This window comes from Octodon degus, unplaced genomic scaffold, assembly GCF_000260255.1.
Source record: "Octodon degus isolate 3935 unplaced genomic scaffold, OctDeg1.0 scaffold00019, whole genome shotgun sequence".
NCBI lineage: Eukaryota > Metazoa > Chordata > Mammalia > Rodentia > Octodontidae > Octodon > Octodon degus.
Window position 1 is genome coordinate 15,688,406 of NW_004524595.1, and position 20,372 is coordinate 15,708,777.

The window sequence follows — 20,372 nt, forward strand, 5'->3', positions numbered from 1 at the left end:
GAACTGTGGGCTGGAAATGGTTTCTGATTCTAGAGATGTTACAATGTGATGCATTTTTTTTTCCCCATCTTTTTTCTTAGTGCATATTGGTTACATAGATTGATCGGTCCAAGTTTGGTACATCCAGACATGCATATAATGTACTTTAATCATTTTCACCCCTCATTATCCCTTTGTCCCATCTACCCCAGTTTCACATTGGGGATCTGAGTCTGGGGGTTCCATGCAGATGATGTATTTTTTGTTGTTGTTGTTGTTGTTTGTTGGTTTTTGAGATAGGCCCTCACTCTGTAGTTCATGCTGGCCTTGAGCACACTGTGTAATCCAGGCTGGCCTTGAAATTTGTAGGAATCCCTCAATGGGATTGCCTGTCAAGCTCTGGGATTATAGGCATGTGCCACCACACCTGGCTAATACATGATGCATTTGATCATAGCCTACCCTCTTAACCAGGAAAAAGTTTCTCACTACAGGGGTGGTTCCAAGCACACAGGTTCGGAAGACCAGGAATCTGATCCATGAGGCAGGATAATTGTTCCCAAGGGCAGGAGACTGCTGCTCAGAGGCTCTTCACAGCTGTGGCATCTGTCTCCTGTGTTCTTCAGTTCATCTCCTTGTCCTGCTCTTTTTCTTCTCTCCATGCATACATTCTTGACATTTTTTTCTCTCACAAGAAATGTTGAGTCACTAGTTAACATCTGTCTTTATCATTACCACCTCTTTTTTTGTGCATGTGTCTTTTTTTTTTCTTTCGGTACCAACAATCTAATTGTGGACCATGTGCTTGTCAGACAGGCGCTTAAGCTGCTGAGCTATATCTCTGGCCCCACTCCCTGTATTTCTTTTTTCTTCTGTCCTAATAGGCCCAGCAAATGCAAACTTAAGAGAATGCAGTTCAGTCCCTTCTCCCAGCCTCACTTTTATGTTGCAGTAGGTTTGTGGACATACAGTATTATGTCCTGTCCAGGGGGTTCCCTGCTGTTCTTTCTTTTGAGAAGTTGTATCTCAATTCTACTTCTATCCTACAACCATGCAAGGGGTTTTAATACTTGTTAGGAAAATAAGTTAAACTTGACTCCATCTTTGAAAATATTTTTTGATATTTATGTAATAGAGTTTCATGATATTAATAACTTAGTAGGAAATAAATAGCCGTAACAGATTATGAATTTATAAGTAAGGTATTGCAGATATTCATAATGTTGAAAAAATATGTCTCAAGTGTTTTTTCATCCACTTTTCTCCATTAAGCAACTTGGAAAATGAAATTGAAAATAAGAAAGCCCAAATAATAAATCTTCAGCAACATTTGTCTGCTTGTGAAAGGGATATTAAACAAAATGAAGAACTTCTTAAAAGGTGCCAGCTACATTATAAAGAGTTAAAGGTAAAAACAAAACGCAAAAGAATCATTCTTTTTTTCTCAACTTACTTTGAAATTAATTTTAAAATATTGTCATTCTCCTCAAGCAGTAGTTCTCAGACATGTGGACCTCAGTCGTTTATGTTCTCAAACAAGCTTTCATTTATGTTATATCTACTAACATTTATATTTTAGAAAATTAAGACATTTTTACTTCTTGGTCTTTGTCTAAGATTAAGTCTTAAAATTGAAGAATATTTGTTAATTTAAAAATAGTATAAAAATCTATTTTTAAAACCTAAAAAGATTTAGTGAGAATATGGTTACTTTTTAATTCTAGCATTCTCTAATGTCTGGCTTAATAAAGTTCAGTCTTTTGTGATATTAGACATCATCTAGTTACAGGTCACCTGCACACAGGTCAGAAAAGTGCTAGTAAAAGTGTGAGAATAATACCATAGTGATTTATGGATTGTTTGACTACATGCATTTCCTAAAGAGGTTTTAGGGGCCACCAGGGGTCACTTGGCTCTTACTTTGAGAACCACTTGTGTTAGAGAATTCTAATGACTTGAGACTTGGGGTATTTTAAAAAATATTTTCTGTGCACTCACAGTATCATCATTTTAAATGCCAAGGTGGGCAACTTGCATCTTTTTTCATAGGAATGGATTAGCAACATTGACCTCTGTTTAATCCATTTAATGCTAATGTATATACCCCTTTCATCAGTTATATCTGTGTCATAAAGCATAGTAGAATTTTATGTATTAGCACATCCTTTCTAAGGTTTTTTTTTTTTTTTTTTGTATTATTTTAAATACTTTTCTTTCAGATGAAAATAAGAAAAAGTAGTTCTGAAATTCGGGAACTTGAGAATATAGAAGAACACAAATCTATAGACATTGCAACCTTGGTAAATGCTTTTCTTCAATTAAAATGCTTTAAAATTCTTTGAAGTTACTTTTAATGATCATAAATTTAATAATAAACATAGTTTAGTAATATAGACTTAGTAATAGATTATAACTTCAGTATTTATAGATTGCTGTCTCCATTCATAAATGCAATAGAAAGAGCTATCTGATGCAGAGTTTGATTTCTTTTTCTTTTTCTTTTTTTTTTTTTTTCTCTGAATGCTGTCAGGGGTGGTTGGACAGGCCGGAGTGTTGTGGGGATCGAACTCCAGCAACCTGAGGCTGACAGCTTTGTGGAAGCAGCCACTTAAAGAACTGAGCTATGGCCAGGCCCCCAGAGTTTGATTTCTTAATGCCATATGTATGTAGCAGTTATGATTGAATGTATCTTGTACTTAAAAGAAAACTCTATTAGAACTTAAACTGAGGGCTGGGGAGATAGCAGTAGAATAAGCCAAGGGCCTGAGTTCAATCCCCGGTTCCGCAAAAAAGAACTCAACTGCTTTTCACAGTGACTTATCACACAAGACATTTTTCACATAGGCACTCTTAGAGTTAAAACAGTATCAGTGTGAATATGTAGAGATGTCAGGGCTGCCTGCTGTTCAGTTGGTATTGGTCTCTTTCCATTGTTCTCTTTTTTCCGTAAGTTAATGGCTTTCATTTTAATTTTCCACATATTTATTATTCTATGTTTTCTTTGTATTTGTTTATGACATTCAGGCTTAGGTTTTATTAAGGTGCAGTAAATAGTGATATAAAAATATGAGGCGTAGTAAAATGACTGAATATTTATTGAGTGTTCACCCTTCATAGCAGCATATTAAGAACTGAAGAATAAACAGTGAATGAAATAGGAAAATGCTTTGTGCTGATAAAGCTTTATTTTGATGATAATTGTCATAGGTTTTTTTGTGTCTGTTTGTTTTGTACTGGGATTCAAACTTAGGAGTTTGTGCTTGCCATGCAAATACTTGTGCCGCTGAGCACAAGTATTCCAGCCCTTTATCATGTTTTTTTGCAGGTAGTCTTGTATCTGTTTATCCATTTTTCACTTTTCTGCTTTATTTCCTTCTGTTGATATCAAGTTTCATAAAGGCATAGAATATATCTTAATTTTTGATAACCATATCTGACACATTGTTGCACAAGATGTTTATATACATAAACCTCTAAGTACATAGGGAAAGGTGAGTAGAGGGAATCAGAGCTACTTCTATCAGTAATCATCTCAAGCAGTCTTGTTTGACTTGTCTGCCAAATGTCATCCCTTTTTATTTTTAACTTGTTTTCTAATTTAGTATTATAAGTGTGAAAATGTTTTTGTTTTTTTGTGTTTTTCTTTTATCTAATTTGGTGATAGTTTATTTCTCCTCTCAGAATTTTCTTTTTTAATTGAAATGTATTAACTCTTGACCTCTTTAAAACATTACCAGGAAGATGAAGCTCATGACAATAAAATCAAAATGAAAATGACTGAGAAACAGATGGAGCAGCAAAAAAAAAAATTGGAGCATTTCAAAAGTCTGAAAATAGAAGCAGAAACCAAGTATGATACAATTAAGTTGAAAATTAATCAACTGTCAGAGCTAGCAGATCCACTGAAGGTATATGTATGTAATTGTTAATCTGTTTTCTGTGTATTTTATGTAGCTTCATATCCAGTTTATACGCATGGATATGGCCCTAAAAGAATTATTGGCTAGATGTAAATACATCCATATCACATAAAATATGAAGAGCAGTAAGAACCAAATTTTCATCATTAGATCATTTAGTGCTAAGCACCTTTGTTCTTGCTTGCAGGAAGCTAAATTGCTGGATTTATTTTCTCCCACAAGAGTATCCTTTACTGCCTCTTAGTTTCTGATTATTTTTTACTGGAACCAAAAGCCAGAAAAATATATACTGTTCTGTGCTTGCCTGTTTGGTTGTACCACCTTTCTAGCAATAACTCATGAATTGATTAGTTTCTGAAACCCACTTGAAATATAATGCTACCCACCTCCTGCTTACTCAGCATGTCACATATATTCTTAAAATTTATTTATTTATTTATTTGTGTGTGTGTGTGTGTGTGTGTGTGGCCAGCTCAGTCCACCAGGGGGCGGACTGTCTGGCATGTGGTGCTGGGGGATCGAACCGTGGTCCCTGTGCTTTGCCAAGCTTGTTCCAAGTAGGTGCCTTAGACCACTGAGCCATCTCACCAGCCCCATGTCACATATATTCTAGGCTGAGTTCAGTTGACTTTTTGAGAGTAAATTTAGGGAAATTAATTATGTAAATTTCCCATTTTGCATAGTAATTATCATATAACTTATTGTGTCACTGTCATTTTTAGGACTACCTCAGTTATTTTCAGGACCTCAAATGTTATTTATGATACAAGACAGCACTGATATTTAGGAAAATTGCTTCCTTTGAATCAAAATTATTTAGGTATTTTGCAAGTTTAGAAGAACTTGAAGTATATGAACTTATTTGTCCTCATTGAAAACTTCAGAAGTGTTATTCAGAGTTCGAAGAGAATTAAAGCCGGACTGAGGAGGAGTTGCACAGAAGCAGCTCTGCCCTGTTTGTGGTGCTTTCTTTTTCTGCACTTGCCTTCCATCTGGCTGGGATTGTTTTTCTTTTTATGAGGAAAAGAAAAAAAATGAGAAAGTAAGTTGATAAATTAACTGATTAAGATGAATATAGAATTTAAGTATTAAAGTTGAAAGTAGGAAAATATTGAAGATTATTGAAAAAGATAAATGAGAAAATATTGCATTGTGAAATAAGAATTAAAAGGTAAAAGTTCCAAAAATATAAAGTAAGATAAAGTAGTTTTAAAAGGAAATGAAGAATAAAATAAGTATTAAAAATTTCAAGAACAAGGCTGGTATGGTGGTATGCCTGTGATCAGCAGTGGGAGGCTAGGCAGTAGGATTCCCTATGAGTTCAAGGCCAGCTTAGGCTACATAAATGAAATCAAGGTCAATCTGAACTACTTAGAGAAACCTTGTCACAAAAAATATTTTTTTCAAGAATATAAAAAATTTAGGTCTCAGTAGTTAAAAATAGTGAAATTAGAATAAAGGTAAGGTAATATTTACAAGTATGTGAGTAAAAATTTGTATACCAACCAGAGCCTCATGCATGGTAAGCAAACATGCTATCACTGGGCTGCACCCCCAGATCTGTTTTGTAGCTGTAGGAAATGAGTCCTTCAGTAAACCTGCATGCCATCAGCAAGAGGCTTTTCCTTTTTTGTGTGGCATCACCCTAGTTGTCAGTAACAACAATATCAAGAGGATTTAGGTAGCAGAATAATCTGTTTGTCCTCAAGATTTGTATTCAGTTTGTGTTGGAGAGCTGGTTGGAATGTGGAGTGTTCTGCTTAAATATATCATCAAAATCATGGCTTAGGGAATCTTTTTTCCACTTTGAGCACATTTTGAGTTACACTTGCAAACTTAACACCTTGATTATAAATTTAATTTGTTAGGCAGGGAATGAGAACCATGTTAAGCCTGGAAAAATAGATGATTTTCTGTACTAGGAGAATCTCTCAGTTTCTGATATGCATAGTAGTTTTTCTTTTCTGGATATCTGAATATTCTCTTTTTATTTTTTATTTTTAAAAATTTTTATTTATTTTTTGTCCTGTCAGAGGTGAATATTCTACTGGCATCTAAATACTATAGGTGTTTGAATTCAACTAAACAATCTAACACTGTCTAGCAGTCTATAATATTAGTGGGTTATCCTCAGAAGTTACTGACTTGAGCCTTTTACAGCTCATCATATTAATATGGATTTACCTTATGTACCTTGTTTTTATACTTTTCTGCTAGATGGTTAAGACCAAGATATAGCAAGACCTATATACCAAGAAATGTAACTTTTATATCTGATAAGGTCAGCCAAGTACTTTCAGGATTTATCCTGTAGCCCTGTACCACCTTTTGTGCATCCTTTTGTCAGTGTCTGACATGAGGATGAGTCACGAGATGATACTGGTTTTTTTTTTTGTTTGTTTTTTTGTTTTTTTTTTTTTTGTGGCTGTAACTCTTAAAAAGAAACATGTTAATCATAATGTAAATGACCATTGTCTGGCTCAGAAAACAGATGAACAACCTGTTCATCTAAAAACTCACTTTGGGGGCTGGGGATATAGTTCAGTGGTATAGCACCTCCTGGCAAGGGTAAAGTTCTGAGTTTGATTCCCAGCACCAGAAACCAAACCAAACCAAAACAAAAACTCAATTTGGTTCTAAGTCAGGAGCCATAAGCAGTTAGAGAGTGTAATTTGGTAAGTTTTGACAGTTGCAAACCTGTGAAACCATCCCTGCAGCCAGAAAAGGAAACACAGTCCCTTCATGCCTTTAAATTTCTTAATGTTCCTTTCTAATAACTGTAGTTCACTCAGTTTTTAGAATTACAGGGGGCTGGTGAGATGGCTCAGTGGTCTAAAGCACCTATTTGAATAAGCTTAGCAAAGCAAAGGGACCACAGTTCAATCCCCCAGCACCACATGCCAGCCAGCCCCGTCCCCTGGTGGGCTGAGCTGGCCACACACACACACACACACACACACACACACACATAAATAAATAAAAAATTAAAAAAAAAAAAAAGAATTACATATGCATTAGTCCTCATTCATCTACATCTTACTTTCTGTACTTTCAGTAACTCGTGGTCAACTATAGTCAAGAAATACTACTTGTGTTGCCTCTTTCAAGAGAGAGACTGTGCGCATATAACCTACTACAGTATAGGTCTAAACTTATATTTTAGTTCCACTTGTTAATTTCTTCTTGTGTCTAATTTATAAGTTAGACTTTATCATACATATGTAGTATATATAATGAAAAACAAACTATGCATGATTCAGTATCATCCAGGTAAGATAGCTATATCCAACTGTTGGGCTGTTTTAGATTTTTAAAGCTAAAATTACCATATTTGCCAAAATGAAATTGAAGAAATACTATTTTGTGAATTTCTATAAGAATTTGAATATAATACGACTTCTTAATTTGAGGAATCTCCTTTATTCAGATACATAGGAAGCCCAGGATTTAGCTCAACATCACAATACTCAGCTCAATTCCTGGTACCAAAAACGCCTCCAAAAGACAGATACATAGGAACATGAACTCTGACTTTTTAAAGAACCTGATTAGATTCTGTTCAGTTCCTAATTTTATACCTAGGCTGGAAGAGTTTTTTGTTGTTGTTGTTCGTTTGTTTTTAATCTTTATCGGTGATTTTGGCTTTATTCAAACAGGATGAATTAAACCTTGCTGATTCTGAGGTGGATAACCAGAAACGAGGGAAGCGGCATTATGAAGATAAACAAAAAGAACACTTGGATACTTTAAATAAAAAGAAGCGAGAACTGGACATGAAAGAAAAAGAGCTAGAGGTTACTCTTGCTGTCTCATTTCAGACTGTTTATTTACACCTGTGGGTTTTGGCAGTGTGGGGGCTCAAACCCCATTTCTTGGCATTCAATTCCATCCCCAGCTGTGTGTTGTTTGTTGTTTGGCAATAGGGTCTCACTGAGTCTCTGAGACTGAGCCCCAACTTGCTGTCCTCCTGCCTCAGCCTCCAAGAGTGTGGGGATTATAGGTGTGTGCCACTATGTCCAGCTCTTAGTCCTAAAATGTGTTTTCCTTAATGTCATGTTTGCAAAATGTGGACAGTTTTCCGGATTTGTTTCCTGTAAAATAAGGGAGCGTTTGAGAAAATTGGCAGCATATGAGGCCCTCAGAAGGCAGGGCTCTACAGCCCAGTATCTCCTGAGTGGTTGGGGCAGTGCTGCTTTCTGTCCCAGTGCCACAGCTCCTCAGCCCAGCGTTAGTCACAGAGACCTCTCCTCTGAGAAGCTGGGTGACAACTACATAGTAGCCTTGTTTCTAGAGAATAAATTTGAAAGTAGTCTTGTAAGTAGAAGAAATGGTTTTGCTTTGCTTTGATCTATTTTAAGGAAAACAATTTAAAGTCTGTAATCCAGTTCTTTTAAGATTGTAATATAGAAGGTTGTAAGTAAAAAATAGTTACTGCATTGTAAAAGGGCTTTGCACTTTTTGTTGTTGTTTATAAATGAAACCTCCCCCAAAAAGAAAAAAACTGAGTATTGTTTTCTAGGAGAAAATGTCACAAGCAAGACAGATCTGCCCAGAACGGATAGAAGTAAAAAAGTCTGCATCAATGCTAGACAAAGAAATTAACCGATTAAGACAAAAGATACAGGCAGAACATGCTAGTCATGGAGATCGAGAAGAAATAATGAGGTAAGTGGCCAGCAGCTTTTATACTTACTGTATCATCCATGTATGTTATGAAGACATTTAAATGCCCAAGTGTGATAGCATAGCCTGCAGTGCCGGTACTCCAGGAGGCTGAGGCAAAAGGGTGGAAAGTTCAAGCCTAGCCTGGCCAATTTTCTTGGCCCTCCTCAAAATAAACATAAAATTTAAAAGGTTTGGTATGAGCTCAGTCCAAAGGCCTTAATTCCCAGTATTGGAAAAAAAAAAGCATTAACATGTAATTCTATAAATTGAGGTTTTGCTATGATAGATAGTTACAGCTGAATTCATTTTTTAAATATGTGCTAGTAGAGCTGTGGAGATAGCTTGGCAGTCTAAGCACCTGCCTAGCAAGTACATTCAATCCCAGGTACCGTAAGCTGTCCTGGCCCAGGAACTCTGGGCGTGCTGTGCCAGCCACCGAAACCAGGCCTAGTGCTGGGGAGGCTGAGACAGAAGGATCACTACAAGTCTGAGCTGTGTAATAAGAGACTTTGTACCAAATAAATAAGATTAAAAAATATGTGCTATTAAAAACATCTTTTCTCTTTTGAATTATTAAATTATGGAATGACATTTTAATATAAATGTCTTTTTATGTCTATAAAATTCATATGGACAGGAAAGTAATCAACTTTATAAGAATACAAGCCCAGGATTGGGGATGTGGCTCAGCTGGGCAGCGTTTGCTGGCAGGCACTAAGCCTTCAGTTCATGTCCAGCAGCACACACAGAAAGCAGAAGAAGCGTGGTGTAATTGGAGCACAGGCTCTGAAGGAAGAGCATCTCTGTTGCAGTGCTGCCCTGTGTATATTGCTTTAGCTTCCCTGGATCTAATCTCTACACAACAAGTGTATTGTAATGCTTTCTGAGGTTGGGGGCGTGTCTGCAATGCGAGCTTCTGGGAGGCTGAGGAAGCTTGTGCGCAACTTGGGAAGTTTAGCAACTTTGTGAGACTTTGTCACAAACAAGCAAACAAAGTAAACTTCAAACTTTTACTGCAAGTTAGAATTCTAATATTAGAATAAAGGTAAAATTTCATTGCATCAAATTATTTTGTTATTGAAACAAAAATGAAAAAAGTGTTTTGCTAAGAGTTGTTTGTTGCAGCATTTTTGGTAACACTGGAAAATCCCAACTTGTGTAGTTGTTGGAGAATGGTTAGATGAAAGTTACAGCTCTTGGGCTGGCCAGATAGCTCAGTGGACTAATGTGCCTGCTGAGGCAGAGCACAATGGCTGGGGTTCACTCCACAGCGTGTAGTGCTGGCCCCACCACTGGGGCATGCTGAGAGCGCGGTTGAGACTGGGTGTGGTGGTGTGCGCCTGTAATCCCAGTTCTTGGGAGGCTGAACACAGGTGGATCACTATGAGTCTGATCTATGTAGTGACACCCTGGAGACCCTGTTCGAAGTGTGTGTGTGTGTGTGTGTGTGTGTGTGTGTATATATATATATATATATATATATATATATATATGTTACAGCTCTTTACCTGTGAAGCACCTCACAGTGGAGGGAGGGAACGAGGGGATAGGAGCAAGAATTAGGGTGTGTTGTGTACAGACCCCAGCCCCCCTCTGCAGATGTCATCACTGTGTGCTCTGAACACAGCCGAAATGGAGAAATCTGGAATGGTCTCAGGTTTATATTCAAGAACATTGGAAAATAAAGGAGAAAACATCAAAATAGTGAGATAAGGGCCTTTTAAAAATAGGTGATTTACATTTGAATTTTAAAATGTATTACTATTTCGGCTAATTGTACACATTTATGGACTGCAGTGTGGTGTTCATATTATATGTATTGAGTGTGGTGTGAGTAGATGGAATTGTGCAAGTGTGGAAAAACAGATGTGCATGGAAAGTTGTAGTTCTGTTTTCATCATCCCCTGACTTCTCTCCTTGTGTGTTAAACAGACTTTCTCAGGTGTGGGAAGTTGTTTTCAGTCTTTGCAGATAAACAATGTAGCACACTGCCTAAAGTGTTTCATAGATCGTCCTCTTTGATGTTATACTTTCAGTTTTTATAACTTTAAGTACTTAACCTCTTTTCAAGGACCTTTTAGATGTACTTTTAAGATGTATTGTATTCTGGAACGTGACAGATGACAGAGTTATCTCCCTGGCCCTAAACTTCCATTTCTAGAAATGATACTTATTTTGTATTTTCATCAGCATCATTAAAGTGCCTGTTTCCCTAAGAGTCTAAGCAATGTGTATCAATGTGCTTTTTAATATTTTGTAGGATTTTTTGACTGTGCAGAAATTTTTATACAGTCGGTGTTTTTCTTTTGGCTTGTATAACTAATAGCTTTTAAAACAGTTAGCAAGGTATCTTTCCCTCCTTTGAAGCTAGTATTTTGTCCTCTTCAACGTGACAGTCCCATGGGTAGCATTTCCTCATCTCAGGAATGTATTTTGACTGGAAATTGATGAAATCAATTACCGTTGTGCTCCTCTGCTATTGCCCTACCTGTATTTGTTTTTTTTTTTGTTTTGTTTTGTTTTGTTCTGTTTGTGCACCATTTACTTACATAGTTGTTTTTTTTTTTTTTTTCCATGAAATAGGCAGTACCAGGAAGCAAGAGAAACCTATCTTGACCTGGATAATAAAGTGAGAACTTTAAAAAGATTTATTAAGTTGCTAGAAGAAATAATGACCCACAGATACAAAACATACCAACAATTTAGGAGGTAAGCACATTAAAAATATTACTATATATTATGCATTTTTGTGTTTTTGTTTTTTCATTATTGTTTGTAGATAATGAAATTAAGACCTTTATACGTTTCAACTGTGGCTGCCATGCTGTCTCTTGGGTAGATGATTGTTTAAAAAGGAAGGGGGTGGTAAATGAAGACAGGAGACAGGAAAAGGAGTGTTGTGGGACTGTCCTGCAACAATGTCGTATATGGTTAGATTTCTGGACTTATGTGTAAACATATATAATTCTTTATTCCTGTTTTTGAAATATAGTTTAATTTTCTAAATGTTTTTGTCATATTCTGTAGGGACTTAAAGTTTAATATATCAATACTTTATGAAAAATACCTGTTCCATGTTATGGCCTAAGATGTTTGATATTCAGACAGATAGTGAGGTTAAGCTCAACAGCCTAGGTTATATGGTAATAACAATAAGCTTCTCTTTTGGAGGGTTAACAACCTAAGTTTGCAGGCCAAAAGTTAGAGAAAAAGGAGGGCCACAAGGAAAACCAACATTTTGGCCCTAGCCTTCCAAGGTCAATTAAGACTCAGGACATATGAGGACCTGTACTGTAACATCATGTAACTCAGTTATATCCCAAATTTTCTGACCAAGGAGATTATTGGGCCAAAGAGGAAAGTGATCGATGATGTAGTGTGCCTAAGTAGAGTCACATGGAGAGAAAACATTCTCTCAGGGTTTCACAGAGAGCAAATTGGCCAAGCAGTGGCCGTGACTCATCCACATGGCTGACACGAACAGAGGATCTACAAACTGAGGTACAGGGTCTCAGGATAAATCCATAGGAGATTTGACTGACCTTATCAGATCCAAAAGCTACAATTCTTGTTACATAGGTTTTGCTTTATCTTGGTCTTAACCATCCAGCAGATAAGTATGAAAATGCAGTATAAGAAGTAAAGCCATGTTATGTTGAGCTGTAGGGCACTCAGGTCAATAGTTTCTGATATTACCGGTCAAGTGGAAGACCCAGTACTACTATGGACTACTGGACTCTTTTAGAATATTTTGCTGAGTTCACACACCTATAATATTTAAATGACAGAACTAAACAAGAAAAGGGGATATAGATAAATGACCATTTTGTATCAGTGTATTCAAAATGATTAGGATAGATACATAGCTACATTCTCTTAATTCAAGGAATTGAGGGATTTGTTCTAATTGTGTTTGTAAATAGGATATGATGTCTGCATCTTGTACAACAAATAACCACTAGGAAAGCTGTATGCAATGTGTTAATTATTGAAACTGTCCTACCAATTTGATTTGAAACTGTCTCATTGCTATTTATTTCTCAATAAAATTATGGAAAAAAAATTTAATGGGGAATCACAATAGCTCACTCTCACAAACATCTATTAGACAAAAAATAAACAATGAAATATTAAAAAAGTTTCAACTGTGGGTAGAAACTAGATATTTTCTTTATCATTTAGTATTTAGGATTTTGTAATTTAATCAAAGAATTCTGATTTGAAGAACCTTTATATAGCAAGTGTATCTACCCTTTCCATTTCATTAGAGATCTTTCATAATGTAATTCCTAATGAATCGTTCTTCACCTGGCTACTTCCAGTGAGAACTCACTGGTTCTGAAGACAGCCTTCCGTTGAACTTTTTTTTTTTTAGATGCGATCTTAGCCTCTCAAGTGTTGGGATCATAGATGTGTGCCACCACACCTAGCCCACCGTGCTTTGTTAAGGGAGACAGGAATCTGATAGCTCTGTGGAGGCACCATCTCAGAATGGCAATGCTGCATGAACACCGAGACGGTTCTCTTTCTTTCTTTTATTTTTCCTGAGACCGTTCTCTTTATTGCTGTATCTTGCAGTGTGCCTGAAGTATATTGGGCTCTTTATACACATTTGTTGAGTAGGAAGTGAGTATAGTACTTGGAAGACTGGATATTAATTACCTCTGCTGAGAAGCACAGACGTTCAGAGGTGGAGCAACCCCAAATTAGTATCCTAAGAAACAGAAGTAAACCAAAGGGCAGTTGATACGGAGGAAGAGCTCTTACTTAGTAGACTTAGATCTGGGGCAGTCTCAGGCCTTCCACTTACCTGTTTACCACAATGGCATTTTCACTAACGTACTTTTAGAGCATCTTAAATATCTCCATACCTACAATTCTACAACCTTAAGACCACAGGTGAATAAAAGTATACCTAACTATAGCACACATGGTGAAATTTAGCTACTCATAAAGGGAAATGTTTGACCATACTGCTTAACAAAATTATATGTTTTGAAATGTATTTTGTAGTTATTTTTAAAATATATTTTTAATTTTTATTTGACACATGGTAGTTGTCTGTGTTTATGGGGTGCAGTGTGACATTTCAGTACATGTGTACAATATGTAATGTTCAAGTCGGGGCAATTGGCATATTCATAATTCCAGACATTTGTTGTTTCTTTCCGTTGCAAGTACTCTGAATTGTTTTTCAATTTTATAGGTATAGTATTAAATTTTGAGTGGGATTCATTTCTTTGCCTTTGAGGCTGTTTTTAAGCTTTAGCTTCCTTTGAGACTGCATTCTGAGAACTCTGCCTGTACCTTGAGGATCGTGACATTTTCAGTCCAGCCAATAGTGACATGAATTAACCAGACTCCATATGAGCTTCTGGGGTGCTTGTGCTTTCAGTACTTTTTTCCCCAGGATTAGGTAGTGTTTCCACATATGCACTAATGAATGCTAAGCTCAGGATGGGCTCAGAAGCCTGGCAGACCTTCTGAGTTGTCCCCCCATCACTCCCCCCATCCTGTTCCTTGCTGCCTGGACATAGCCACAGAGGGTGGGCTCCACTGAGCTATGTACTCCCTGACTTCTGACTTGGAGTATTTGTAGCACTCGGTTCATTTGTTCCTGCCTCAGAGATCAATTTGATGGGAGCTGCCTGTGCTGATACCAAAACTCTTATTTTATATGCTTTTCTTAGATTTTTAGTTTTAAGTAGAAAATTAATTCCTATCACTACATACATATTTTCCAAATCTAGTAGTCTTTATGTCATTACCTAGAAATTGGTATATCACAGATTTTTTTGTAAAAGCCTTGGACTTACGGGTTACTGTCCTGCGACAGTGCAGCACCACTGACATGCTTTACATTGATCACCCAGTCTTAGGAGGAGAATAAAATGACGAAGTTTTTAAAATCATTTCCCCTCTTTACTCTGGAGAACTTTGCCATTTCATGACAATAGACTATTTGTTGTTTCTAGCATCCCACGACTTTAAAACAGGTAAAGAATACATATCAGTGTCCCACTTTAGGAGTACCCGTACTTCCCTCTGCCTGTGTAGTTCTTGCTGCTGATAAGGCTGATTATGTCTAAAAAAAAATACATATTAGTAGTGAAAGAACAATGAATAGGGAGTTCTAAGAACTAGCTAGGAATGGTAGCCTTGGCAGCAAAAGAAAACTTAGAATATTGTTTTTTAGTGTAGGAAATTAATGAAATTTAGGGAGATAAATAGGAGGGAAAAGAATATAATCATTGTGATTCTGAAGATATAAGCCATATGCTTGTTGAAGAGTAATGACTTTAAGAAAAAGTAGCCAGTTACCTGTCACTCTGACCTTACATTAGAAATGCCTCCCCTCCCCCCCAAGGAACCAGGGTTCCAACAGAATGCCTGATTCTAGACCTGGTAAGGAAGGTACAGAGCCTCTTTACCATGAAGGGAAGGGAAGAGAAAGAGGAATGAAGAGAGGAAAAGTGTGGGGGACAAGCTTGAGGGGGCATCCATTGCAAAATCTGGGGTGATTTGAGGATCACAGTGTATGTATGTGTCTTTATGGATGAGTCAAGACGGACTCTGAGAGTAAAATAAGAATCCCTGACTCTGTCCTTGTAAATAGAAAGGTAGGTGAGTATATAAAGGTGAGGAGCGAAGAAGTTCTTCCTTTTAGTACATCCTCATCTAATGTGCAGAAGTAAGGATGACACTTGCATCGTGCCAGACATTGTACAATCCAAGGTGTTACCAGTAGATAATGAATAAAAGACTCCCTTCGACCTCTTTGCTAGTATTTGTAGTTGAAGTTGGGAGGAAACAGGCAAATGAATGGGCAATTTATCATCCTCATGACTGTAGTTTAATCCTTTTAAGGACAAGATGTATGAATATCCAGGTGTGGTGACACATACCTGTAATCCCAGCATTTGGGAGGCTGAGGTGTGAGAATGGTCCAAGTTTGAGGCCAGCCTGGGCTCAAGTGGATTCAAGTCCAGCTTAAGTTACAGAATAAGATCCTGTCTCAAAAAAAAAAAAAAATTTATGTCTTATGTGTTAGAGCAATAATGCTTTGTATAAATTAGTTGAGTGATTGATACATTTATATAGACTGGTATATGGAGTATACTGAATTTGTAATTACTTTTTTTGTTCATTTTACAGATTTTTATCATAAAAGAGAATGAGTTGGTTAAATGTGGAGTAGAAATAAATACAAAACACAGGGGGAAAGCAGTCACACTTACCTGTTAAGTAGACAACCAGTGTTCACATTGTCTGTGCTTAGATCATGCTAGATGTACAATTCTGTATCTTTATTCTGTATCCTATTTTATGTGTTCAATTTATTTTAAGGTGTTTGACTTTACGATGCAAATTGTACTTTGACAACTTACTATCGCAACGGGCCTATTGTGGAAAAATGCATTTTGACCATAAGAATGAAACTCTTGCTATATCAGTAAGTATTTTAACTCCTATCATCTTAATGTTTTGAAAAATTAGCTATTCTTTTCTTTTTGATGAAACATTGATGAGCTTTACCCTATATCTCTGGAAAATCAAAAGACTTATTTCTAAGTTAATGGTAGTCTTGCAAATGTGTAGAAAATTAAGTTGATTCTACTGAATTCTTACTCAGTAAAGCTGCTAGCTTAGCTCCTGTCCCAAGTAATATTATTTTCTTAAAATGATAATTAGGAATTTTATTTTTTAACTTCTTTTTTGAGGGGGGGTACTGGGATCAAACTTGGGTGTGCTTGCCAGAGTGCCACTGACCTTTCTCCCTGGCCTTGGGATTTTATTTTCAGTGGCAAGTGATTATCTTGTGCTTCTGTTCCACTGGGTCCATTGGTTTTTTAAGACCTCACATAGCACTTTGAATTACATGAGACGTTAAGGAGAGTCTGTAGTCTATAGTCACATGGCGGGAAATAAACAAGGTTCAGCTCCATATGGTTGTCTTTGCACTGTCTGCTTCTGAACTTATCCTGAGTTCTAGTCTCTTTAACATCAAGGCTACCACGTTCAGCTTTTGGTTGTGTGGCTTTGGATTCATTCACATTTTTATATTTGAAAGATAGGATGTGAAGATATAGCTTTAGAAATTGTGTAGTTTAGGGGCTGGTGAAATAGCTCAGTGGACTAAAGCACCTGTTTAGGTAAGCCTAGGGACTGTGGTTTGATCCCTGGCACGACAGGCCATACCAGCCCCAACCCCAGGATCCGGGCATAGTGGCGCATACCTGTAATCCCAGTGCTGGGGAGGCTGAAAGCAGGAGGATCACCACTAGTCTAAGCCTGCAACAACCAAATACATTTTTTTTTTTTTTTTTTTTAAAAGTGTAGTTTGGCCAAGAGCAAGCGCTCACTTTAGCCTGGGGAATTTTTCAACTAATGGATACTTTCAGTGCCATAAGTTATATCCTTCCATTTTAATACTTACAATAAAGATTAGGTATTTGTAACATCTCTATTATTTGGAACCTTTACATTTAATCAAACAAAGAAGTTAATTTTCACCCTCTCTGTTTAAATTTTTACCAGTGAATCATTAGAGTTTCTTGTCAACCTGTTCATTTTTAAGAGCCCAGTCATTAAAGATGCAGGTGTGACAGGAGTGAGAGGAGCTTTGCTTGAGGGTTGGAAGGTATTGTCATGGAAGCCCATTGTTTTTGCTGCAAATTATAGACATTGGGAACTGGAGGTGACAGTGACAAAGTGAATGAGAATTCCAAGGGATAGGAAAACTTTCCAAAGCAAGCTGAGGACTGCTGGATATTTTCTTCCCTAGAGGCATTTGTGGATTCTGGGATTTTGGTGATTGTAGAGCACGACCATCACAGTGGGAACTTAGAAGAGCTAAAAATGTGACTAACATTTCAATCAGTGGATTCCTGGGTATTAGGAAGGAGTTTGCACACTGGCCCCAGGAACAGGAAGAAAGCAAGCCTTACTAAAGCTGCAGTTCCAGTGCAGTGTTCTCCAGGGTTGTCTTTCAGCTTTCCCATGCCTGTGACTGAACAGATGGAAAAGTATCCCCCTTTGATGGGATATTATACACATCTAGAGCCCCATTTGTTTTTTTATATAAAATGTTTCCCATTAAAAAAGACTAAGTGCTCACTTTTTTTTATTCAGCATTGAACTAGAAGTTCAACCCAATGCAGAAAGTCAAGGAAAGGAGCTAAAATGCATGCATTGGAAAGGAAGAAGCCAGATTCTCATTATTCACAAATACTGTGGTCATCTATGGCATCTCCAAAAAGATCTAGTGCAGTTAGCAAGGTTGCAGGTGCAAGCAATATGCAAACAACAAATTACATTTCTATATACTAGCAACAAATGATTAGAAATTAAAAATTTTTGAATACCCCCTTTTAGGTACTAGGAATTGAACTCAGGACCTTGCGCTTGCCAGGCTGGTGCTGTGCCACTGAGCTATATCACCAGCACAAAAGTACCCTTTATAATATCTTCAAAAATAAAAGTCTGAGAAACTTGCAAGACCAGCAAACTGAAAATTAAAATACTGAGAAATTAAAAGTAACCTAAGTAAATAGATAAATGGTGTTAATGGATCAAAAGATTCAATATTTTATTAAGTTTCAGTTTTCTGCAGATTGATTTTTAGATTCAACATTATTTCCACTAAAATACCACCAGGCTCTTTTTGTAGAAATTGACAAATGGATTCTAAAATTTATGTGGAAATACAGAGGAACTAAAATAGCCAACACAGCTTTGTAAAGGGAGAACAAAATTGGAGGACTTATATGAACTGATATAAGGAGAGTTTCTGCAAAGCCACAATAATAAGAATGATGGGCTGTTAGTTTGAAGGCATCCAAATGGATGAATGGAACAGGTTACTATTTCAAAAGTGCATAGAGGAACTTGAACATGATTAATGTATTCTTCATCTTTTTTTTTTTAAATTATTTATTTATTTATTTATTTTTGTGTGTGTGTGTGTGTTTGTGTGTGTGGCCAGCTCAGCCCACCAGGGGGCAGGGCTGGCTGGTATGTGGTGCTGGGGGATTGAACCGTGGTCCCTCTGCTTTGTTAAGCTTGTTCTAAGTAGGTGCTTTAGACCACTGAGCCATCTCACCAGCCCTGTATTCTTCATCTTGAGTTGTGGTTTCATAGAATGTACATTGCCTAAACAATAAAATTGTACATTTAAATTTATGCAATTTATTGTATTTTATCCTCCAAAACTGTAAAATTTAGCAGTAGCAGCATGGAAATGTGACAGGTAGTAAAAAGAACAGGAAAAAAGAACCAAACTCATAGATGATAGTTACAAAAGATATCACACTAATATCCTAACCATGGTTAAACATGTTGAAGATGTTAGATAAACAAAATGAATGAAGATGCAGAGTTTCAACAAGAACAGTAAGTGGGTGTTCTATAGCTAAAAATTTTAGTATCTAAAATTAAGAACTCCGTGGATGTTAATAGCCAACTAAGGGCCTGCTATATAGCTCAATGGTGGTGCACCTGTTTGGCAAGCATGAAGTCCTGAGGTGAATTCCCAATACTGGAAACAAAAACAACCAACTGAACATAAAAGAATACAATTAACAGAACTCAAAGCAGGTCAAAAGGAAATACATATATAAAGTGAACAGCTTTAAAAAAAAACATAGAACAGAGGTCAAGAGTAATGACCATAATCAGTTTTAAAGTAAATTACAGTAGGATGAAGATGAACAGGGCTGGGGATGTAGCTCAGTGGTACTGGCTGGCCAAGTGCAAGGTTCAGAGTTTGATTCCCAGTAACCCCTCCCCCCAAAAAAGAGCAAAGATGGTTGAAGAACTTTTGGGTCAGGCGGTAGCTCAGTAGTGTAAGTACCTGCCTGGCAAGTGCAAGGTCCTGAGTTTGATCCCTGGTACTGAAAAAAAAAAAAAAAGATGAAAAGCAAAATGAAAACTTTGGGGCCAGTGAGATGGCTCAGCAGTCCAAAGTGCCTGCTCAGGCAAGCTTTAGGCAAGTGTGCAGGGACTATGGTTTGATCCTCAGCACCACATGCCAAGCCAGCCCTGCCTCCATGGTGGGCTGAGGCCAGCCACAGGGGAAAAAAAAAGAAAAGAATTTTTGAAACTGAAATACAGCAGCCTAGATTCACAGAAATGCCCACAAACATCAAATAAGACCACACATACCTAATGACAAGATAATCAAATAGCTGACAGCCAGAAGCAGGGATATTAAAAGTAGCAAGAAAAGAAATATTGCTGTTTCACAGAGCAAAAATAAAACTGAACGCAGGCTTTTTAACAGAAATTATGAAAAAAAAAATTATGAAGGTAAAAAATCATGTGAAAGAGTTAAAATGTTAAAGGTGTAAGAATAGTGACCACTATTAAAGATGAATGTATGGAAAATGGCTTTTGCTCTATAAAACAATACTGTGTCAGTGTATTGTGAGGTATATAAAATATAAAAGTAAAATATATAAATGATGCAACAAAGGAATAAGAATTATGGAGCTAAACAGTTACAAGGTTCTTTTACATTTTGGGAAGTATTAGCAATAGTCATTGAAGATAATGAATTCATGAGAAATATATTACAAGTCTCTGAAGCAACCACTGGAATAATTTTAACATAGGTAAAATAGAGACCAATTAAAAGCAATGATACTCTAAAGAAGGCAAAAAAAAAGACAAGAAAATAAACCAGTGGGATCAAGAAAATAGTTAGGTAAATAGTTTAAATCTAGATTTGCCAGTAATTACCTTAAGTGTTACATGTACTAAACAACTAAGTTAAAAGTGAAAGATTTTTGTCAATCTAAATCAAATACA

At 36.7% G+C, this 20,372-nt stretch overlaps 1 protein-coding gene across 6 annotated transcripts in view; it reads left to right on the forward strand.

Annotated features, from left to right (window-relative positions):
• Positions 1–20,372, forward strand: part of Smc6 (structural maintenance of chromosomes 6) — a 93,216-nt gene that overhangs the window by 55,768 nt on the left and 17,076 nt on the right. For all 6 annotated transcript variants that reach the window (XM_023710946.1, XM_023710945.1, XM_023710948.1 and 3 more), the window contains 7 exons: positions 1,252–1,387; positions 2,199–2,279; positions 3,717–3,887; positions 7,556–7,693; positions 8,419–8,564; positions 11,148–11,273; positions 15,912–16,017. In XM_023710946.1, coding sequence (XP_023566714.1) covers positions 1,252–1,387; positions 2,199–2,279; positions 3,717–3,887; positions 7,556–7,693; positions 8,419–8,564; positions 11,148–11,273; positions 15,912–16,017 — 904 coding nt within the window. The remainder of the gene's footprint in view (positions 1–1,251; positions 1,388–2,198; positions 2,280–3,716; positions 3,888–7,555; positions 7,694–8,418; positions 8,565–11,147; positions 11,274–15,911; positions 16,018–20,372) is intronic.